The sequence below is a fragment of the Chrysemys picta genome, chromosome 2 (genome assembly GCF_011386835.1).
Source record: "Chrysemys picta bellii isolate R12L10 chromosome 2, ASM1138683v2, whole genome shotgun sequence".
Classification (NCBI taxonomy): Eukaryota; Metazoa; Chordata; order Testudines; family Emydidae; genus Chrysemys; species Chrysemys picta.
This window is the reverse complement of record NC_088792.1, coordinates 81333153-81352387: the sequence shown is the minus strand read 5'-3', so window position 1 is coordinate 81352387 and position 19235 is coordinate 81333153. Positions and strand designations below refer to the sequence as shown.

The following is a 19235-nucleotide window of genomic DNA, read 5'->3' as shown; positions in this document are numbered from 1 at the left end:
AGCCAGCTCTGTGCTACACCAGTCTTCCAGTGTAAATTATTCAGGTTGCCATTGGTCATAAGAACAAGAAAACAGCTACACTGGGTCAGGCCAATGGTCCATCTAGCCCAGTATTGGGACTTCTGGCAGTGGCCAATGCCAGGTGCCCCAGAGGGAATGAACAGAACAGGTAATTATCAAGTGATTCATCCCATCCCCCATTCCCAGCTTCTGGCAAACGGAGGCTAGAGACATAATTCCTGCCAATCCTGGCTAATAGCCATTGATAGACTTATGCTCCATGAATTTATCTAGTTCTATGTCCAAAGACAGAGAAGGTGGGCGAGGTAATATCTTTTACTGGACCAACTTCTCTTGGTGAGAGAGACGAGCTTTCAAGCCACACAGAACTCTTCTTCAGGTCTGGGAAAGCTATTCTCAGTGTCACAGAAATTGCATGGTGGAACAGATTGTTCAGCATAAGTAGTTAGCACATATTGTAAGGTAGTGGCCCATTACACTGGTAAGAAGAGACAGACATGTCATCCAGCTATAGGCCACTGGAGGCCGCCTCTTGCACTAGGTTGATCTTCCATAACTGGCTACACCAGTTTTAGACTTGCTAGTGGTGTACAAAGCAACTGCAACAGAGTGCGGGATCTGGACTATTGTGCTTACAACAGATGTAATACACATAAATTCAGCATGTTAAAAGATATCCATTTAAAACAGATTTCTATCACCTGGGCAGGAAAAATTACATGTGATTTCTGCATTAACAACAAGCCAATCTCAAGACAAATCAATATTCATAAAAAGGTGCTTGCCCTTTGTCCTTTGATTCCTATTGGTCCAAGTTCTCCTGGAAATCCTGTTTCTCCAATTTCACCCTAATTAATTGGATACAGCAAAATTAAAATGTGAAAATGGATATTCATTAAAACAAAGGTGTGAATAACTCAAGAAATGGTTCTTGCTGTTTATTCCTCCATTCATACATCTCGCTTTTCAGAGCGCAAAGACTGATATGAAATAGGAATATACAAAAATATACACAAGTAGCACTGTGTGTGGTCTCTCCCCCCCACCCGCCAAAATAATTCTTTCAGAAAATACACATTTTGCTGAGTCAATGGGGAATATTTAAGTTCTTATTTTTTCCATATGGAAGTGTATGTCTATTTAATATGCTAACACTCTACTGCTGATGGTTTTTGTTAACATATAATGATCCTAAACGCAGACCCTCTGTGCCCTCCCCCGCAGCCTACCTTCACCCCAAATACCAGCTCCATAACTTGGAAGGATTCGATTTATATACGTAAATGTTGGTAAATGTTAATTTCTCTGTACATACACAAACTGACTAAAAACATATTTCCATCAATAACAGACATTTACAGATAGGCAAAGTAAGAAAATTGCTGCTTGAGAACTTATTAGGGACTTCTCAGTATTGGGATGCAGACCTCAGCATACACTGCTCAGATCCTGTCACAGCCCCTGTGCAGTGAAACCTTATTGGTCTGGCTGTGGTCACAGCTTCTGTGCCCGCAGCAATGCAAGGGGTGATTTGTCCCTAACCTAATTGCTTTGGAAATATATTGATTTTTTTAGAGATGGACCCAAACTAAAGTCTGGATCTGAAACATGTCTCCTCAAAGTTCAGACAAGTTCACAGTCCAAACCCAGATAAGGATCCAAATTTCACAGCTGGTCTCTATCTCTACTATGGGCTGAACCAAAACCTGAGATCCTGTTTTGAATTTTTCAGCTCAGGCCCTTCTATAATTTAATTGGATGTTGTCCCAATACCATCTTTATTTTAGTTAAGGTTGTGGAAACAGAGAAAGAACTGTCATGCATTGCATCCCCTTCCTGTCAGTTCTTTCTCTGCTTCCACGAGTTTTAATTAAATGAAGCAACTGATCAACATTGCATATTATTACTGTATAAGAGTCATAGAGGAGATGTAAGAACTTTTTATCTTTTTTAACATTATTTTTCATTGGTCCTTCCACTGAAAACTGTTTTGCACTGCTAAAATTAAAAAGAAGATATCAAAATGCTCTTTCTGCCAGGTTTATTTTGGCATCTACCTGTGAGAAAGTTTATAAAGTACAGCACACCGCGCTGAATATTTTACTGTGTTAATTCCCAGTTGTGCAAGATTATTGGTGTGGACCAAATATCTCCTTACTACATTTAGACTCCCAGTACCAGATACTCAGCCCTCTCTGGCTCCTTTGAGCAGCTCAAAAGAGAACCAACTAGCTGGAGAGCTATCCTAATAGGGCTGTTGGACGATAACCCTAGTGCAGGAGAGTCCCCTGGTGGTATAAAGTGGAAGTAACTGGCAATATATCAGCTACTTCCCTCAGGACAGGGTGTTTGTCAGGGGAGCGCAAGATGTACGGTGGAGTATGGTCATGTTCTGGTGATCTCTGTCAGAGGAGATTATTTCTGTCAGTGCAGCAGAGGATAAAACAATCTGGCACCATTGACGTCAACGGGAGAAGGATTGAGACCTTAGAGTAGCCCTTAGCCTGCTCCTAGTTATCTTCGGACACAACTGATCAGAAGAGTAGAAAGGTGGCATAAAGTCATCTTTCCTCACCCTGATTCAACTCTAGAGCAATTAAAATATCAACAGAAACACATTCTGCAGTGAAAACAAAAGAATGGAAGAAACAACTTGTCTTTTTACCTTAAAGTGACTAGTTAGGCCTACAGGTTCCCCATGTATTCTTTCTGGTTTTATATATTCTCCCTCAAAGAAGCTACATCAGCAGTACATGACTTTTGGTGTTTGGTTTTACAATTGCAAACAACTGCTAATAGTTGAGGATGAGCATGTCAGACTTGCTTTTAGGGCTGACATTTAAAAAAACTGGAGCCTTTTAATATGTCAAAATGGCTAATTTCTTCCCAAAATGTGTAATTTTGATAATTTAATCAGCCGTGTACTACTATAAATTACAGGTTGAAAAATAATGTTTGTGTAATTCAGGAGATGAGGCAATGAATTTAGTTGGTCTATACGTAGATATCAGCATATTTTCACCATCACTTACGCAACACATTGATGTCATACTTCATATGTAATGCACAGCACAAAAGTCTAGTTAATAGTGTATTTTTCATACACATAGCTTTAATAGACTATGTATATCACACACAGCTTCATATACAACACTACAAGACAAAATGCAGAAGTGTGACTAAGGCTGTGCAAGATATTATCTGGGGATTTTTTCTGGCACTTTGTTTGGATAACTGTGCTTTGTAACCACTGACACTATCTGTTACCTGCTCCATGTTACTGACAGGAAGAAGTGGGACACAGACCCCTAAACCAGCAGGCACAACACATAGCTATTCCTATATTTAGAGAATCATGTCCCAGAGGCTCATAGACTTTAAGGTCAGAAGGGACCATTATGATCTTCTAGTCTGACCTCTTGCACAATGCAGGCCACAGAATCTCACCCACCCACTCCTGTAACAAACCCCTGACCTATGTCTGAGCTATTGAAGTCCTCAACTTGTGGTTTAAGCACATCTCTAAATATAAGATTTGACTTCACCAACAATCTTAGAAATGACACACTAATTAAAATTGATAACATTTAAAAAGCGGTTTAAAATTTCCAAGCAATAAGGTGAGCAGACAAGAATTTTTTTAACCCTTTAGTATCAAAGAATTTCAGATGTTGACAGATAAATCAGAACTTTCTTCCTATGAAACATCAAGAATGTTTCTTTTATTCTACCATTGAAACTTATTTCCATCCTTAAAGTCTCCACTCTTTTATCTTGATCTTATGCCAACATAACTGTTAACTGCAGCAGAGTTCTGTTGGTGCAAAAGTGGTGTAATGGAGGGGAGACTCAAGTCTATTGATCAGAAAGCTACAACATTAATGTGAAGTACGATACCTTCTGTCCAATATCTCCGGTGAATCCTTTTTGTCCCTGTTATTTAGAGTAAATAAGATAAAATCATCATCACATTGATATTTCTACTCAGTTTTTTCTACTATATTTGACTTTTCAGAATCAGACACATAACCCAGTAATAGGCAGTGAAACTGGCAATGTGCTGGAAAACAGTATTATTGTTGCTATCTATTATTTTTTGAGGTGCTAACATGGATTGTACAAAATGCAGAAGACGACACTGCCCTGATGCAAGAAGCTTATAATTTAAGCTGAATGATGCAATTGATGCATAAAGGGCCAGATCCAACTCCTGTTTGAGTCAATGAAAAGACTGCCGTTGATTTTAATGGGAGTTGGATTGCACCCAAAATACATCTGCAGACCAGGAAGTTTAGAGCCCAATCCTGCTATGTGCTGGTTACCCTAAATTCCCAATGGGAGCACCTTTCTGGATTAAGTCCTTAGAACACATGAAGTATTTGGGGAGGGGGAATGGCAAGAGGCACAGTAGGGGTGTGACAGCATGTTACTAAAGTGGGATAAGCTTGCCAGAAGAAGGGAGTTTAAGGTGAGGTTTGCATTAATAGGGTTAAAAGACATGGATGGAGAAGTTCAGGGAGTCTGGCAGTAGTTAACCAGGACAAAAGCGTTCTGTTCTCCTTTATTTTATTCAGACGTATATCATTTAAAATATATATAAAGAAGCACTGTACTTTACTGGGCTATTCATGTGCTCCTAATTGCATTGATAAATTAAAAGGAAGTGACTATGTAAAGATGAAATACTCCAGGATAACTTTACTAGTTTTTCCTAAACACAGACAGAAACTGTACAGTTAACGGGCACTGGCTAGGCTGTCTGGCATCTGTGGCTATGACAGAAAGATTTGATATATCAAAATATTAGACCTCACAGTTCAGAGTAGAGGGGACTGGAAGCATTTCTTGGAATAAATTTGAACTATTCTCTGATTAGTTTTAGTGCGGCAGAATTTTTTCTCCCATTTCAAAAGAAGGTTTGTAAATAATGATATATGTAAATGTGAACTTATGTAACTGTAAGATGTATCTAAGCTATATAAAATATATCTACGGAAGGACATATAATCTGATTCTATCCCTCTCCTGCACCCTTCAGGTGTTGCTTGTCTTTTTAGACTGGAAGCCCTTCAGGGCAGGAACAATATCTTCCTGAGTGTGAACAGCATTAAAATATTGTTACAATAACAACAACAATATTAAAACAATGCTCCAATAAATAATTAGGGTTATTATTACTATTATATTTTTATCTTTTACTCTAATTTTAAGAGTTTATAACTTATTTTCTAATGTTTATACGTTGCCATAGGCACACATGGCAATTGATAGACAAATAAAAACAACAATCCCCTCAACCCCCACCCAATGACTTTACAACCTATGGCCCTAATCTTACAATATGATCTATACGGTGGATTTTTATGGAGCTCCTGCGAAGTCAATGGGTGCAGAAGTCTGCTTCAGATTGCAGGATTTACAGTCAGAAATGATAATGGAACAACTTTTTTTTTTCCCCTGCAGTTTTCGCTCTCATTAAAATAATGTAAAAACAAGTTAAGAGTTTCCATTTCTTTTTCCTTTTTCATATTTACCTTTGCTCCTTTCTTTCCTGGTTCACCATATCTATCAGCACCATTGTCTCCCTGTAAATAGAGCATTATATTTAAATCATCTGTTTTTTCCGTCAGTGCTTTACTCCAGCTATTAATGTCTATATTAATTCTAAGTGTCTATGTAGCAACCCAAATATGAGGAGGACAGAGAGAAGCGACAGGATTGGCAATTTATAAATTACTAACTAGCTTTTGGCCACACACTGCCCATGGAGAGAATAAAACACAAACCTGAATTCCCCGTTGACCTGGTGGCCCTCTCTGTCCTTTCTCTCCAGGATCACCATATTCTCCCTGTTAAATGCAATTAATATGAGCTGAGACTTGTAAGTAATATCTTTTAAACCCACAGAGCCTGATTAAGCTTTCTATCCAACTGATTTTAAGAATACTGTAGAAGCTACAATCCAAAGGTTTAATAAAGATAAACAGTAAATCTCACTTAATTACTTACGATTAAGGCTGCGTGTCTGTCATGGAGGTCACGGAAGTCACAGATACCATGACTTTCTGTGACCTCTGTGACTTCTGCAGTAGCCAGTGCAGCTGGCTCAGGGGTGTGTGGGAAGGGGCTCAGGCTGGGGCAGGGGGTTGGGGTGGCGCTTACTTTGGCGTGGGGGGGGCTCCCTGGCTCTCACCAGCATGTCCCTGCAGCTTCTAGGCAGAGGGACATGGGGGCTCCACATGCTGCCCATGCCCGCAGGCACTGCCCCAGCAGCTCCCATTGGCTGTGGTTCCCAGCCAATGGGAGCTGTGGAGCCAGCGCTTGTGGCGGGAGCAGCACATAGAGCCTGCCTGGCCGCCCCTCCCACTACGAGTTGGAGGGAGCTGCCTGTCAGAGCCAGGCAGGGAGCCTACAGCGTGGCCAACCCTCTCCCCCAGTGCCAGTGAGGATCACAGGCCACGCACCGCCGCCCGCCTCCCCCTTTTTCCCCCCCAGCACTAATGGGGGTCCCGGGCTGTGCGCCTCCACCTCCCACAACACCAGCAGCGGTCCTGGGCCGTGTGCCACCACCACCACCCGTGTCTCCCTCAGCTCCAGCGGGGGAGCCGGGCCACCCCCATCCCAGCACTCACAGCCCCCCCCCCAGCCCGCCCCCCAGAGCGCCGGGGCACCCCCGGAGCAAGTTTTAGTTACGAGTGTATAGTAAGTCATGAACAGGTCACGGGCTGTGAATTTTTGTTTACTGCCCATGACCTGTCCATGACTTTTACTAAAAATACCCATGACTGAAACGTAGCCATACTTATGATTATGCACTGCCCTTGGACTGTGCATACAGCTGCCACTCAGATCAAAGACCTATAGTCATTAAAAAAAAAAAAAAAAACTGCCATTGACTTTTGCCTGAATGATTTTTTCAGGAGCAGTCTCAAAGGCAAGATCTTCAGGTGGGAACAAACAAAATAATGTTTAAAACAACAACAACAGTAGTTAAAGGAATGAAACCTACTTTATTTCCTCTCATCCCAGGACTGCCAGGACTCCCTTTTGGACCCGCAGTTCCCAGTTCACACTGAAATTAAATGAACATACAATACCTAGTGAGAATTTGGAAAAAAACCCAAACAAATCACTTTGCTTCTTTTTGCAACTTGTAACAACCATATAATGATGTTCAATGGCTCAGCTTCAACAAACACCACCACATTAGCACTTCATGTAGAATGACAAGAATCTAGTCTCAACTGTTCCACCTGTGTTTTTCCCGTAGACATCTGGCAGGCAGGAAAAGCAGTCAACATCAATAATGCTTAGATTCATTGCTTCAAGTCTAGACCAAACGTTTATTTTCCTACCAGCATGGCAGCAACATTGTACAAGATGAAGGCCATTCTCTAGTTTGACTGGTATAGAACATTTTTTCAGTATCCATCAAACATTGCTTTCTCAATTCCAGACAAATAGAGACATGTCTATAAAGTGATTATACTGTAGACTTAAAACCTATTCTTCGTTCATAAAAAAATAATCCAGACAAAGTTGCTACTGGCTTCTCATCCACACAGTCTCCATATTAGTCATATATAAACAAAACGGTCTAATTCTGTCTTTAGTTACGTGGATACAATCTCCACAGCTTTGTAGCAGGGTTATATGGATCATATTGATTTCAATGGGAGTTCCCCACTCCCATCATAAACAGAAGCAGAATTTTGTCTCACTTTTTTATTTTGTCACAGTGGCCACATCTTTCGAACACAAATCTACCCAAACAACATATATGGCTTGAAGGAAGTTTACACGAGAGAATCAGGAGAAGACCCATTGTTAGCTTCAGGAAACTCCCTAATACAGTTTCTTCTGTTGTTGAAACTCGGTGTGTCTAGCTCTTTCAGTGCAACGGTTTTCCAGAGACTCTGGTCACAAGAAAGGTGGCAACTTGTCAGAAATAAAGACAATCCTGGAAGAAATTAGGGATCTAGCCTCTCTGTATGGTAAATTGACCGTAAATACTTTGGAAACATGCAAAATATAGCTGCTCAGTTAAGATGCAAAGTGCCAAATACAAAAAAGCAAAGAGAGCAACAGAATCATCAGCCATTTCTTTTACACAGTACTGCCAAGAGAAAGGAAAGTACGACAACTAAGCAAATATAAGTGTTAGGTGAGATTTCAAAAGTACTCAGCACCGCCCTACATCTCATCCCATTGATTTCAATGGGATTTTCCCCCCCAACGTTTGAAAAACCCAGCCTAGAAAAATCAAACTGATAATTGCTCCGCCTACCAAATGGAGAGCAGGAAGAAGATTTGGATAGCTTTCCTTGTTAAATTATCTAGTAGATGGGTCCAGAATCGGTGGATGTACCGTGGTTTGGACTCAGTGGTGCAGTTTCTGTGACTGTCAAGGTACCAGTTACAACTATGAGACTCAGGAAGCTGTATGTCATTTAATTAAACAGTATCATAAAGCAAAAGTTCTGTTATTTTCTAACTCTTGAGTAGTTCATTTTACAAGCTTAAAACCATTATTTTAATCTATGTTTTGCAATATTTATGCAAACACACACACGCTCCTGTACCCTTAAATAAACTGGTGGGTCATGACAGAATATAAACCAATTTTTATATACCCATTGCAGATTTTTTTCCTTAGAATGTAAAACAGTTTAGCATTGCTCTGAGATGTTTAAAATTCCTTTAGCCCCTTACGAATACATTTCTCTCTGACAGAATAGCATGATACACTGCACAGGAATTTTAAAACAAAAAATGCAATAAAACAGTAGTAAAAATGAAGTCTCCCACTGGTTACACACACAGTGAGTAGAACACTAAGTGAACTTCACACAGTACTTTTACCTGAAGACCTTTATTTCCTTCACTTCCTTTCTCTCCTTTCACACCTGCAATTCCTTTTTGTCCCTAGAAGGTATGTTAGATGACAGAAAATCCAGTTAATACACAAATGCATATATTACAAACAGAAATATTAAATACCCTGTCTTAAGAAATAACACCACATAGCCCTTTATATAGGTGTTATGTCTTGACAGTACTATTAAAACAACACCTGATTCATCCTTATATCATCACTGTGTGATGGGTATTCTCCCCATTTTACATATGGGGAAACAAAGATTCAGGGGCACAGCTACTCTCCAGCTGCATAGGTGGGGTGGGGGCAGGGGGGGGGAGATGGAGCAGGGAGGACTAGGGAGATCTGTAGGGGGAAGGATGGGAGGAATCCTGTCCAGATGGCAAGATACACTCAAGGGACGCTGCTAAGATGTCAGCAAAGGTCTCTGATGGCACCAGGACCCCCCACCAATGCAAAACACAAAGCATTAAAAATGTAAAGAAAAAGTAATCAGTGAGTTCTAGCACACACAGCTACAGACACTGGGTTCCCATAGCAGTCAGTCAGCCAAGAACAGGAGTTCAGCTGCCCCCAGTTCCTTTCTGCTGAAGAGGTCCAGGTGCACGCAAGAACATAAGAAGGGCCATGCTGGGTCAGACCAATGGTCCATCCAGCCCAGTATTCTGTCGTCCAACAGTGGCCAATACCAGATGCCCCAAAGGGAATGAGCAGAACAAGGCAAAGATCAAGTGATCCATCCCCTGACATCCAGTCCCAGCATCTGGCAGTCAGAAGATGGGGCAATTTGGAGGGGATGTGTAGCGGAGTGGTCACCTGCTCCGGCCCTGAAGGGGTTACAGTCAGACCTGGGAGAGGGCGGGGGCTGCGAGCCAAAGACTAGGCTGATGGGGAAGGCAGCCACAGCTGGGGCCACACCCAAATCAGGCCACAGCTGGCCCTATAAAAGTCTGTGGGCCAGGAGCTCAGGCAGTCTCTCTAGCTGTGGAGAGAGATGGGCCTGGCTGCTTGGGAGCTCAGCAGGGTACCTGGAGTGGAGCAGGGCTGGGGAAAGGCTAGAGAAGCTGGGGAGCTCCAGGCTGGAAAACCCCACAGCCTGCAGGCCTTGCTGAAGGCCTGAAGCAGGTTCTGGGGTTGCAGAGGGGCAGCCCGGGGTAGGCAAAGGCAGCAGGTCCAAATCCCCCCTTGCTGATAATGAGTGGTTCACAGACTGCAGTCCGTCCCTGTGAGCGGGGGCTAGATGGTGATTGGCAGTAGCCACTGAGGCAAGGTGGGGATAGATGGTTGGGGGTTCCCTGGGATGGAGAGACCCAGAGACTGGGGGTACTGCCAGGGAGCAGCACCCAAGGTAAAGGGGCACCGGGAGGGACACGGGGGCCTGAGGCACGTGGGATAGCGGCTGGCAGAGGGCGCTCCAAAGCTGGAAAAGCTAATTCCCTGGACAACGAGCAGGAGGCACTGCGCTGGTGAGTCGTCGCCTTGCCACAGGATGCAAGAGGCTTGCTGAGAAGGATGCAGATTCACACCCATGGGATGGCACTCTGGTGTGGCTGCCCCCCCAGGTGTTAGCTTCAAGGAAATCCCCAATACAGTTTCTTCAATTTGCAGCCTGCAAGAATGAATCTATATCCATATTTACAATACAGGGATCTAAAACATGTCTAAAATCACACGGGGCCAGATTGTGAATCCCTTACTCACTCTGGTTCCACAAGCTATTTCACTGGATTACTCATCAACATGAGGAAGAGGCTTCCAATCTGGGCCACAGAAAACTGTGGTCAGAAGTCCAGATCTAGTTAGGAGGCGTACTTGGGCAGTATTTTCTCAACAGAAGGGCAGGACTGGAACATCAGAGGTGTTGCAAGCCACGAAAGGCAGAGCTGTGTGGGGAAGTTTGCACTGTGTCTGCCTTACTATGCTATGACTGATTCAAGCCAATGCTGCCAGTGCTTCACAGCCACCAACAATATATTCACTCACATGTTGACTGTGCTTTAGAGAATCATAGAACTGGTAGGGACCGTGAGAAGTTATTTAGTCCAGTTCCCTGCACTCAAGACAGGACTAAGCTTTGTGTGAGTATGGACACTGGGCCATACGATTTTTGGACATAGACTATTTCATTTCTCCTTTGTATTTCAAGTTCTCCTTCTCGAAAATACCTAGATCAGCGGTTCTCAAACTCTGGGGGTCGCCAGGGCTGGCATTAGACTTGCCAGGGCTGGTATTAGACTTGCCAGGGCCTGGGGCCAAAGCCCCATTGCCCAGGGCCAAAGCCAAAGCCTGAGGGCTGCAGCCTTGGGTGGCAGGGCCCAGGTTATAGGCCCCCCGCCTAGGGCAGAAGTCCAAGGGCTTCAGTTTTGCCCCCACCAGGCTTTGGCATTGGCCCCCACGCCTAGGGCAGTGGGGCTCATGTGGGCTCAGGCTTCAATCCCCCCTCCTAGGGTCGTGTAGTAATTTTTGTTGTCAGAAGGGGGGTGGGGGGGGGGCTCACAGTGCAATGAAGTTTGAGAACTCCTGACCTAGATGAATGTTAATATTCACCTGGGATCCTGGAAATCCTGGTTCTCCTGGAAAGCCTGTCAAACCAGGAGCTCCTTTCTCCCCCTGTATTAAGAGACAGAATCTTGTAACAATTTTTTCAAGTGATCATAACAGTGACTGATCTGCCGGGAGAACAGTATGATATTTTCAATTTCTAATACCATTTATTTGGCATTTGAACACCTCTTTTCATTAAGTGACGTTTCTCTAAAGAGTCAGCATTTAGATCAAATTACATTTTTTAACATAGTGTCTTAACAGACTACTAAAAATATGGTAGGATATGCTGATAAAGTTGGTCATTGCAATGCATGGATTTAAAAAATTGTTTTTAAAATCCAGAAATTAAGTGAAACTCATTTATTGCCACAAAGCCGGCTGAGCTTATAACCAAGGCAGCTGTTATAAGACAAAATGCCAGAAACTTGGTTTTTGAGACTTGGTTTTTCAGTTTAGCAGTTGGACAGTACCTTGACATACAATTGTGCATAACTGAGGGAGAGTGCAAGGAACCTCCTGCCCACGTTTTACCCTTTAGGGGCACATCACAATTACAACTCTGCACTCACCTCAGCCCAAGGACTCGGTGAGGCTACCACATCTATAGACATCAAAGAGGCAAGCAGAATGTGCATGTCTTCTGGATTCTATCCCATACTGCTTCTAACATGGGGCAGTGCCTATACAATGCAATCCAGTACTAGGTACTGTGCAACATAATGTGTCTTGATCTTTGTTTAAAGAGCAAAAAGTATTTTGTAAAGGAATGTTACCAGGTTAAAAATCTTCTTGAAACAAACACACTTCTAATATCTCAGATGATTAAAACTGAAAATATTTATTCTGGTTTATTTTCAGTTTTTCATTTCTCTGCCTTTGACAACAAAAATCTCAGTTTCATTTTTAGTGTCTCAGTGCTGATTGAACTGAAAACACTGCAGGGAAATGATTATTTTTGTTGCGATGGAAAGTTATGGGAACTTTTTTATTGCTCTCAGGTTTTGTAAAAACTTCTTGTCACAAGATCTCATTTAGATTCAAGTTTGACTTGACAATGTCGTTCAAATAAAATATTATGCATCCATGATCTTTCACTATTAATTCTCTACAGTGCCATATTTTGTACAATTTGGATTTTTATGGTGCTCACTATAGTATGAGGGCCCGATCCCGCTCACCTCATACTTGCAAGCCTAGATTCAATAGTCCAAGTCTATTCAGCAAAGTATCTCAGCACAGGCTTACTCAGTACAATGACATTCCACAATTGTCCCTCTTGTGTGTCACTCTGAAGCCTAGAATGTCTGTACACTCAGTGTGAAGAGATGAAAACAAGTACAGGTATGGCTGAAAGCTCCTTTTGTTTATACTAGCACCAGGTTCAATCATCACTGGGATTGGCAGTCTGTTACCATTCTATCTTGAAGTTCCCAGCCATTTTGGGCCCTTTTTTTTTTTTTTTTAAACCCACACAGACGACTATGGATTACACTGAGGCAACAGCATGGGCTTTCAGCATGGGTTCTCATGAATGGGACTAGTTCTTCAATGGGAATTGTGAAGCATACACATTGCTGAACTAGGACCCACAAGTAGTACCACTGAACAAACTGAGATTAATTGCATGAGTAAGGCAAGCAGGATTTGTCCTTTATGTTATATGCTATAACAAATTTAAAATAAATATTGGACTCTCTCTGCAAATATTTTAGAAGGCAGGAAAGCTCCCACGTTAGTTCTACTGTAGATATGGGAAATTAAGGAAACCTACCTGTGGACCTGGTGTTCCTCTTCGACCTTTTGCTCCCTGACACAAGACAAGATAGATGTTTGTTAGACATCTGTTAGACCCCAGTTATATCTCTCAACTAAATGACAAACAGTAGAGAAGCTGTGGCAACTATGTCAATTTTTTTTCCAGATAATTTGACGTTCACACAATGCTTTACTATGTGCTCAAGTTACTGTACATGCTAAAACAGTGATTGAGAGCAAAGCAAATGTGAAAGTTATTATGGATGTGTCAGGATATTACTTTGCTATCACTTTTGCTTACTGCTCACACGCTTCAGTCCTGCTGTGCCAAGAGAAGGACTAAAACATTCATGCCCTGTCCACCCTGGCAAAACAGATGTGTTTATAACATTGGTTTTGGCAGTAGAGCTTAAAGACATTTCCCACCAAGCAGAGAGAAAGGTTCCCACCTCTTTAGTCTGTTCTGATTGGTAACTGCTTATGACAGAGTGCTAGGCAAGAAAGGCCGAGTCAGCACTCTGTTCACAGCAGCTCCAATCAAGCAAGGCAGAAAGGAGCTGATAAAGCACAGCTGTGCCTAATTTGTGGGTGGGGAAGGGCAGAAAGGCTAATTGAGCCCTTAGGCAGAGCCCACAAATAGGTACAGAAAGGAAGTGCAAAGGGGAAAGCAAGCAGAGAGAGAGATTGTGCTCCCCTGCTTGTTACAAGAGCTGTATGTATTATGAAGGTGGTGGGAATCCATTTGTAAATAAACTGCACAAGGTGTTGAACCAACACAAGGATCTCTGAGTAGTTTGTAGACAGGGACAGAGGCAGGAGCCTGGTGATCCTGCTACACTGCCACACCAGAAGAAAGAGTACGTTAATGCAAATCCTTATCTTTGCAGAATTTCTTTTTCTTTAGAAGCAGAGAAGTGAAGTCATCAGCAAGCTTTGGGGGACAGAAACTGGGCAGTATTGCAATAGGTTCCAAATTTGAAAGAAATGAGGAAGCTATTTTGTCTCTGATAGTCAGTCAGTTGTGTTGGATAGTCCTATTCAGGAGGAAAGAGTTTGCCTGGAATCAGAGGCTCTTGCTAGTGTTAATTTTTTCAGGGCAATCTATCAGAAATTTATTTATCTCATCTTCCTGCAGTGAATGGAGGCTGAACGAGCGATCGATCGATAAAGGTTAAATTTATGGACTCTGAGATCATTCTTTCTACCTTGGATTAATTACAAGCATTTCCTTTGCATATTTAGTCTCCTTGTCTATATGGGTTCTTACTGTGGTTCTCCGAGAGCCTGGTGACCCTGGTGGGCCCATTGGTCCTCTTTCACCCTGGAAATGAGAAATTTAATTTCATGTTATCTCAATTGTCACTCAAATTCCAAACGTTTTATATTTTTCCAGATTATTAAGCCATCTAGTCATGAACAATGGACATGCAAACCAATGGGAAAAAATTCTTTTCATAACACTTGGGCACACAACATCTGCAACTGCTTACCCCTGTCAGAATTAAGAACAGAAACATAGTATTTTAATTGACAATGTTGCATAGATGAAGTTGTGCAAAGAAATGCCATTGTGTTACGGTACATTTCATAAAGTAGTGCCATCAAAATAATCACTGATGTTGCCCTCAAATTATATTTGTCTGGAAGGTGCTGCATGTTTGTCATTACAGTTACCATTCTGTTTTGTGTATCAACACCGATCTCCTGCATACTGTGCAGATAATCCAAGTCTTGTACTGGTGCTCCATAACTGCTCTATAGTGAAATCAATTGAAGTTCAGGGGGGATTGGCACCTTCTGGGGGGTGCTGGGCACTGTGTAATATTGGGCCCATAAATAGTTCTAAGTACTTTCCCCGCACACACACTTTGGAAGATTTTCTGTGGAAGTTCTTTAATTTACTACAAGAAATGTTTTAAAAACAACAATAATAATAATAATAGGTATGCCACAGATGACAGTAGGTATGATTATTCATCATATATCCACACCTTAGTTATTTTTTATCTCTTTAAAAAATGTAAGACCACTTCCAAAGCTGGACCGCAGAGTGCAGATTCATGGATCTCAAATCACCCATAAGGCTAGAATCAGAGAACCATAGAAATGTAGGACTGGAAGCGACTTCAGCAGATCATCAAATCCAGCCCCCTGTGCTGAGGTAGGACAAAGTAAACCTAGACCATCCATGACAAGTAGCCTCCAGTGATGCAGATTCCACAACCTCCCTTGGAAGCCTATGCCAGACCTTAGCTGCCTTTACAGTTGCAAAGTTTTTCCTGAGATCCCACCTAAACCTCCCTTGCTACAGATTAAGCCCATTATTTCGTGTCCTATCTTCAGTGGACCTGGAGAACAACTGATGGTCATCCTGTTTACAACAGCCCTTAACATATTTGAAGACTTATCAGGTCCCTCCCTCAGTCTTCTTTTCTCAAGACTAAATATGCCCAGGTTGTTTAACCTTTCCTTGTAGGTCAGGTTTTCGGAACCTTTCATCACTTTTGTTGCCCTCATCTGGACTCCCTCCAATTCATCCATATCTTTCTACCTAGAAAGGAACATAGTACTTGAGTTGAGGCCTCGCCAAGGCTGAGTAGAAAGGAACAATTACCTCCGGTGTCTTCCATACAAGTCTCCTGTAAATACATCCCAGAATATTAGCCTTTTTTGCAGCGCCATCACATTGTTGATTCATATTCAGTTTGTGATCCGCTATAACCCCAGAACCTTTTCAGCAGTGCTACTACCTAGCCAATTATTCCCTATTTTATAGTGGTGCGTTTGACTTCTCCTTCTTAAGTGTGGTACTTTGCACTTGCCTTTATTGAATGTCATCTTGTTGATTTCTGATATATTGTGTGGTATAAAATTAGGAACGACAGAATTATCATACTATTTTTAACAGCCTTGGTTATCAATTGATTAATTTTAATTTGCTCTATATAGCTATATTTTAAAGGATTGTAGGTTAGTATTTGAAACAATGTACAGTAAGCAAAGTCACGTATTTCTAAATAGTTACCTGTCTTCCCTGTTCTCCTTTTGAACCTTTGGACCCTTTTATGTCATTGTCCAATCCAGGGTTACCCTAAACAAAGACACAAAGTTAAGTAAATTTATTTCCCATGGGAGCTGATGGCACTTAATATCTCACAGTAGATGCTCAGCACCTTGCGGCATGGGGCCCTGAAAAAAGAATGGGAAAACGCGGCTGGAGTTAACCGTTTGTTAGGCTATTAATCTTTGTTAGACATATCAGACTTTACACAATATTGATAAAATATTTGTAGTTGTTGTTTTTATGAAATCACAGTGTTGTGACACTTCACAGAATCTAGGATACGCTGGGTAGACAAAAGGGACATTAAGAATCATTATTCTACTCTCAGGACTAGACAGAATTCCCACTTGATTCAGTGGAAGTCCTTTGTGGGCACTGCAGTTCGAAGGGAGCATATGGCACTGAGGCTGGGTCTACACTACCTGCCTGAATCGGCGGGTAGAAATCGACCTCTCGGGGATCGATTTATCGCGTCCCGTCAGGACGCAACAATCAATCCCCGAATCGACGCTCTTACTCCACCAGCGGAGGTGGGAGTAAGCGCCATCGACGGGAAGCCGCAGAGGTCGATTTTGCCGCCGTCCCTACAGCGGGGTAAGTCGGCTGCGATATGTCGAATTCAGCTACGCTATTTGCGTATCTTATATCGACCCCCCCCCCGTAGTGTAGATGTAGCCTTAGTCTTGGTGGTGGGGCAAACTTTAACCACAAGGGCACCCTTAAAAAAACATGAAAAAACTAAAAACTCAAGTATTAGAAATGTCACAGGTGACACTGCACTCTTTGAACACACTGGAAGTACAGGGCAGCCCTGCCGCCTTCTCCTGGTGTTTTCTCCTCCTCACCAACTACAACATCTGTCCTTTTATAGTGATTTCCACAGCGATGTTGCTCGGTCAGGCCCTCATCACACCCAGGGGTGGCTCTATGTATTTTGCTGCCCCAAGCACGGTAGGCAGGCTGCCTTCGGCGGCATGCCTGCGGGAGGTCCCCGGTCCCGCGGCTTCAGCGTACCTGCCACCGAATTGCCGCTGAAACCACGGGACCGACGGACCTCTCGCAGGCATGCCGCCGAAGGCAGCCTGACTACCATCCTCGTGGCGACCAGCAGGCCGCCCCCAGGGCTTGCCGCCCCAGGCACGTGCTTGGCGTGCTGGTGCCTGGAGCTGCCCCTGGTCACACCAGACAGAATGCATCTTCATTCCCTACTGATTTGATGAGGTCACTCCCCTCACTGGCTCCCCATCCACTTTGGCATCCTAGAATTCTGCATCTCCATATTTATTCAAGCTTGTCAATGTGTCCTGCCCTCACCCCATCCCACTTGTTTGCTCATCTGTCAGCTTCTCACACAACCACCTCAGTGCCTTTTTCCATGAAGCCCCTATGCAACCTCCATGAGACCATTGGCAAGCCTTCTACCTTGTTCCTCTTTCCCCCTTAAAGTCCCACTTTTGCCAAGCTGTTTACAGTGCATCTAACTGACTTGAATTTAAAGACATCACTGTTCGTTGTTTCCTTTCCCATTCCCCTAACTTCTGCCTGCCAGTCTGCCTCTAGCCTTTGACTGTGAGCTCCTTGGAGCAGGGACCACCCCTATTAGAATGTCAGAGAAGTCCTTAGCAAATTGTGGGTGCTACTATAAACTAATAGTAATATTTATAACAACGACAAACAACTGATTGGAATTATATGAGAAATACATTATCTTCAGCTGAATCCGCAGAGTCCGGGAGCTAATTCAAGATATGAACAAACAGGAAATACAACGTATTTGTAATATTTCCCCTCCATTTCTCATATTCTATTTGTGATGGTTACATTCCTAATTTTCACCTGGCCCAGCAATGCTATACCTGACCAAAAAGTACAACAATGATTAGCAGCTAGGGCTGCAGCATTTCATGACATATGACACACCTTTCAGTGAAGTCAGACTCTCACAAGCTGGCCTGTGGACTATGACAGGTCACGCCCTCAGGGTATGCCACTCAAGGAGTGGAGTTTCAATTCCCTGAGAGGCACGCTACCATAAACATAAGAAAACACTGCAGTCCCTTTTCAAACATTATGTAATTTCCATTCATCAATGTTCTCCTAAATATTATGTTCTGAAACAGAGGAATATTCTGGTTTATTTAAAAAACAAACCTCATCCTGAGCTGTACATTTTTCTTCTGTTTTATAAGTAATCATTCAACAGTACAAGATCACCATCCAAAGGCTAAATCCTACAATGGTCCTGATTCAAAAAAGTACCAGCACGCAGGAGGAATAGAGGTAAGTGCTCCCCACTCCCATTTACTCTCAATGGGAATTTGTGGCACTTCATATCTCACAGTGGATGCTCAGCACCTTTCAGCACTGGGCCCTGAAAGAAGAATGGAAAAGTCTGCAGGATTTAGCCTTATGTTATGTCTGACAAAGATTAATAGCCTACCAGCCTTTACACACTGCTTATCATCATGGTATCTTTACCTAGGGCAATACCATTACATACTGGTGTAGGAATAAGCATAATTCATTCACTAGTGAATGGATACAAAATCCCCACAAAGAGAGTATCATAAATGCACAGGATGTCCCATAGTACTGGATTTTTCTTGTAGGTCTCTCAGGCAACTGACAGATCTGCATAGCCACATGTAGACAAATTCATGGTGTTGAGATTAGGCATTTAAGGAGGATCATGTGCATTTTTTGTTCCAGAAAGTATAGCATATGGGATATCTTGGGCTCATGAAATGTCCCAGATGTACTAGTCTCAGATAAGTAATGTGAAAATAATTATTGTGAAAGGCTAAGATCTGCTAGGTTTATCTGATCTATTATCCTCATCGTTGGGATTACAGTACAATAGTCACACACGTCTGTCCTAACATACCTTTGAAAGAATATCATATTCCCATGCAGATCTGAACAGATGCTTTTACTCCCTGCAAGTTTATTCACTTTCTTGTGCACCATAAG

The 19235-nt window shown here is 42.6% G+C and overlaps 1 protein-coding gene across 8 annotated transcripts in view; it reads right to left on the bottom strand.

Moving 5' to 3' along the window:
* LOC101953593 (collagen alpha-6(VI) chain-like) overlaps positions 1–19235 on the bottom strand; it is a 268888-nt gene that overhangs the window by 190851 nt on the left and 58802 nt on the right. For all 8 annotated transcript variants that reach the window (XM_065583596.1, XM_065583595.1, XM_065583594.1 and 5 more), the window contains 10 exons: positions 16227–16292; positions 14469–14522; positions 13218–13253; positions 11447–11509; positions 8884–8946; positions 7031–7093; positions 5808–5870; positions 5556–5606; positions 3919–3954; positions 807–869 (listed from right to left, as the gene is read on the bottom strand). In XM_065583596.1, the coding sequence (XP_065439668.1) occupies positions 807–869; positions 3919–3954; positions 5556–5606; positions 5808–5870; positions 7031–7093; positions 8884–8946; positions 11447–11509; positions 13218–13253; positions 14469–14522; positions 16227–16292 (558 nt within the window). The remainder of the gene's footprint in view (positions 1–806; positions 870–3918; positions 3955–5555; positions 5607–5807; positions 5871–7030; positions 7094–8883; positions 8947–11446; positions 11510–13217; positions 13254–14468; positions 14523–16226; positions 16293–19235) is intronic.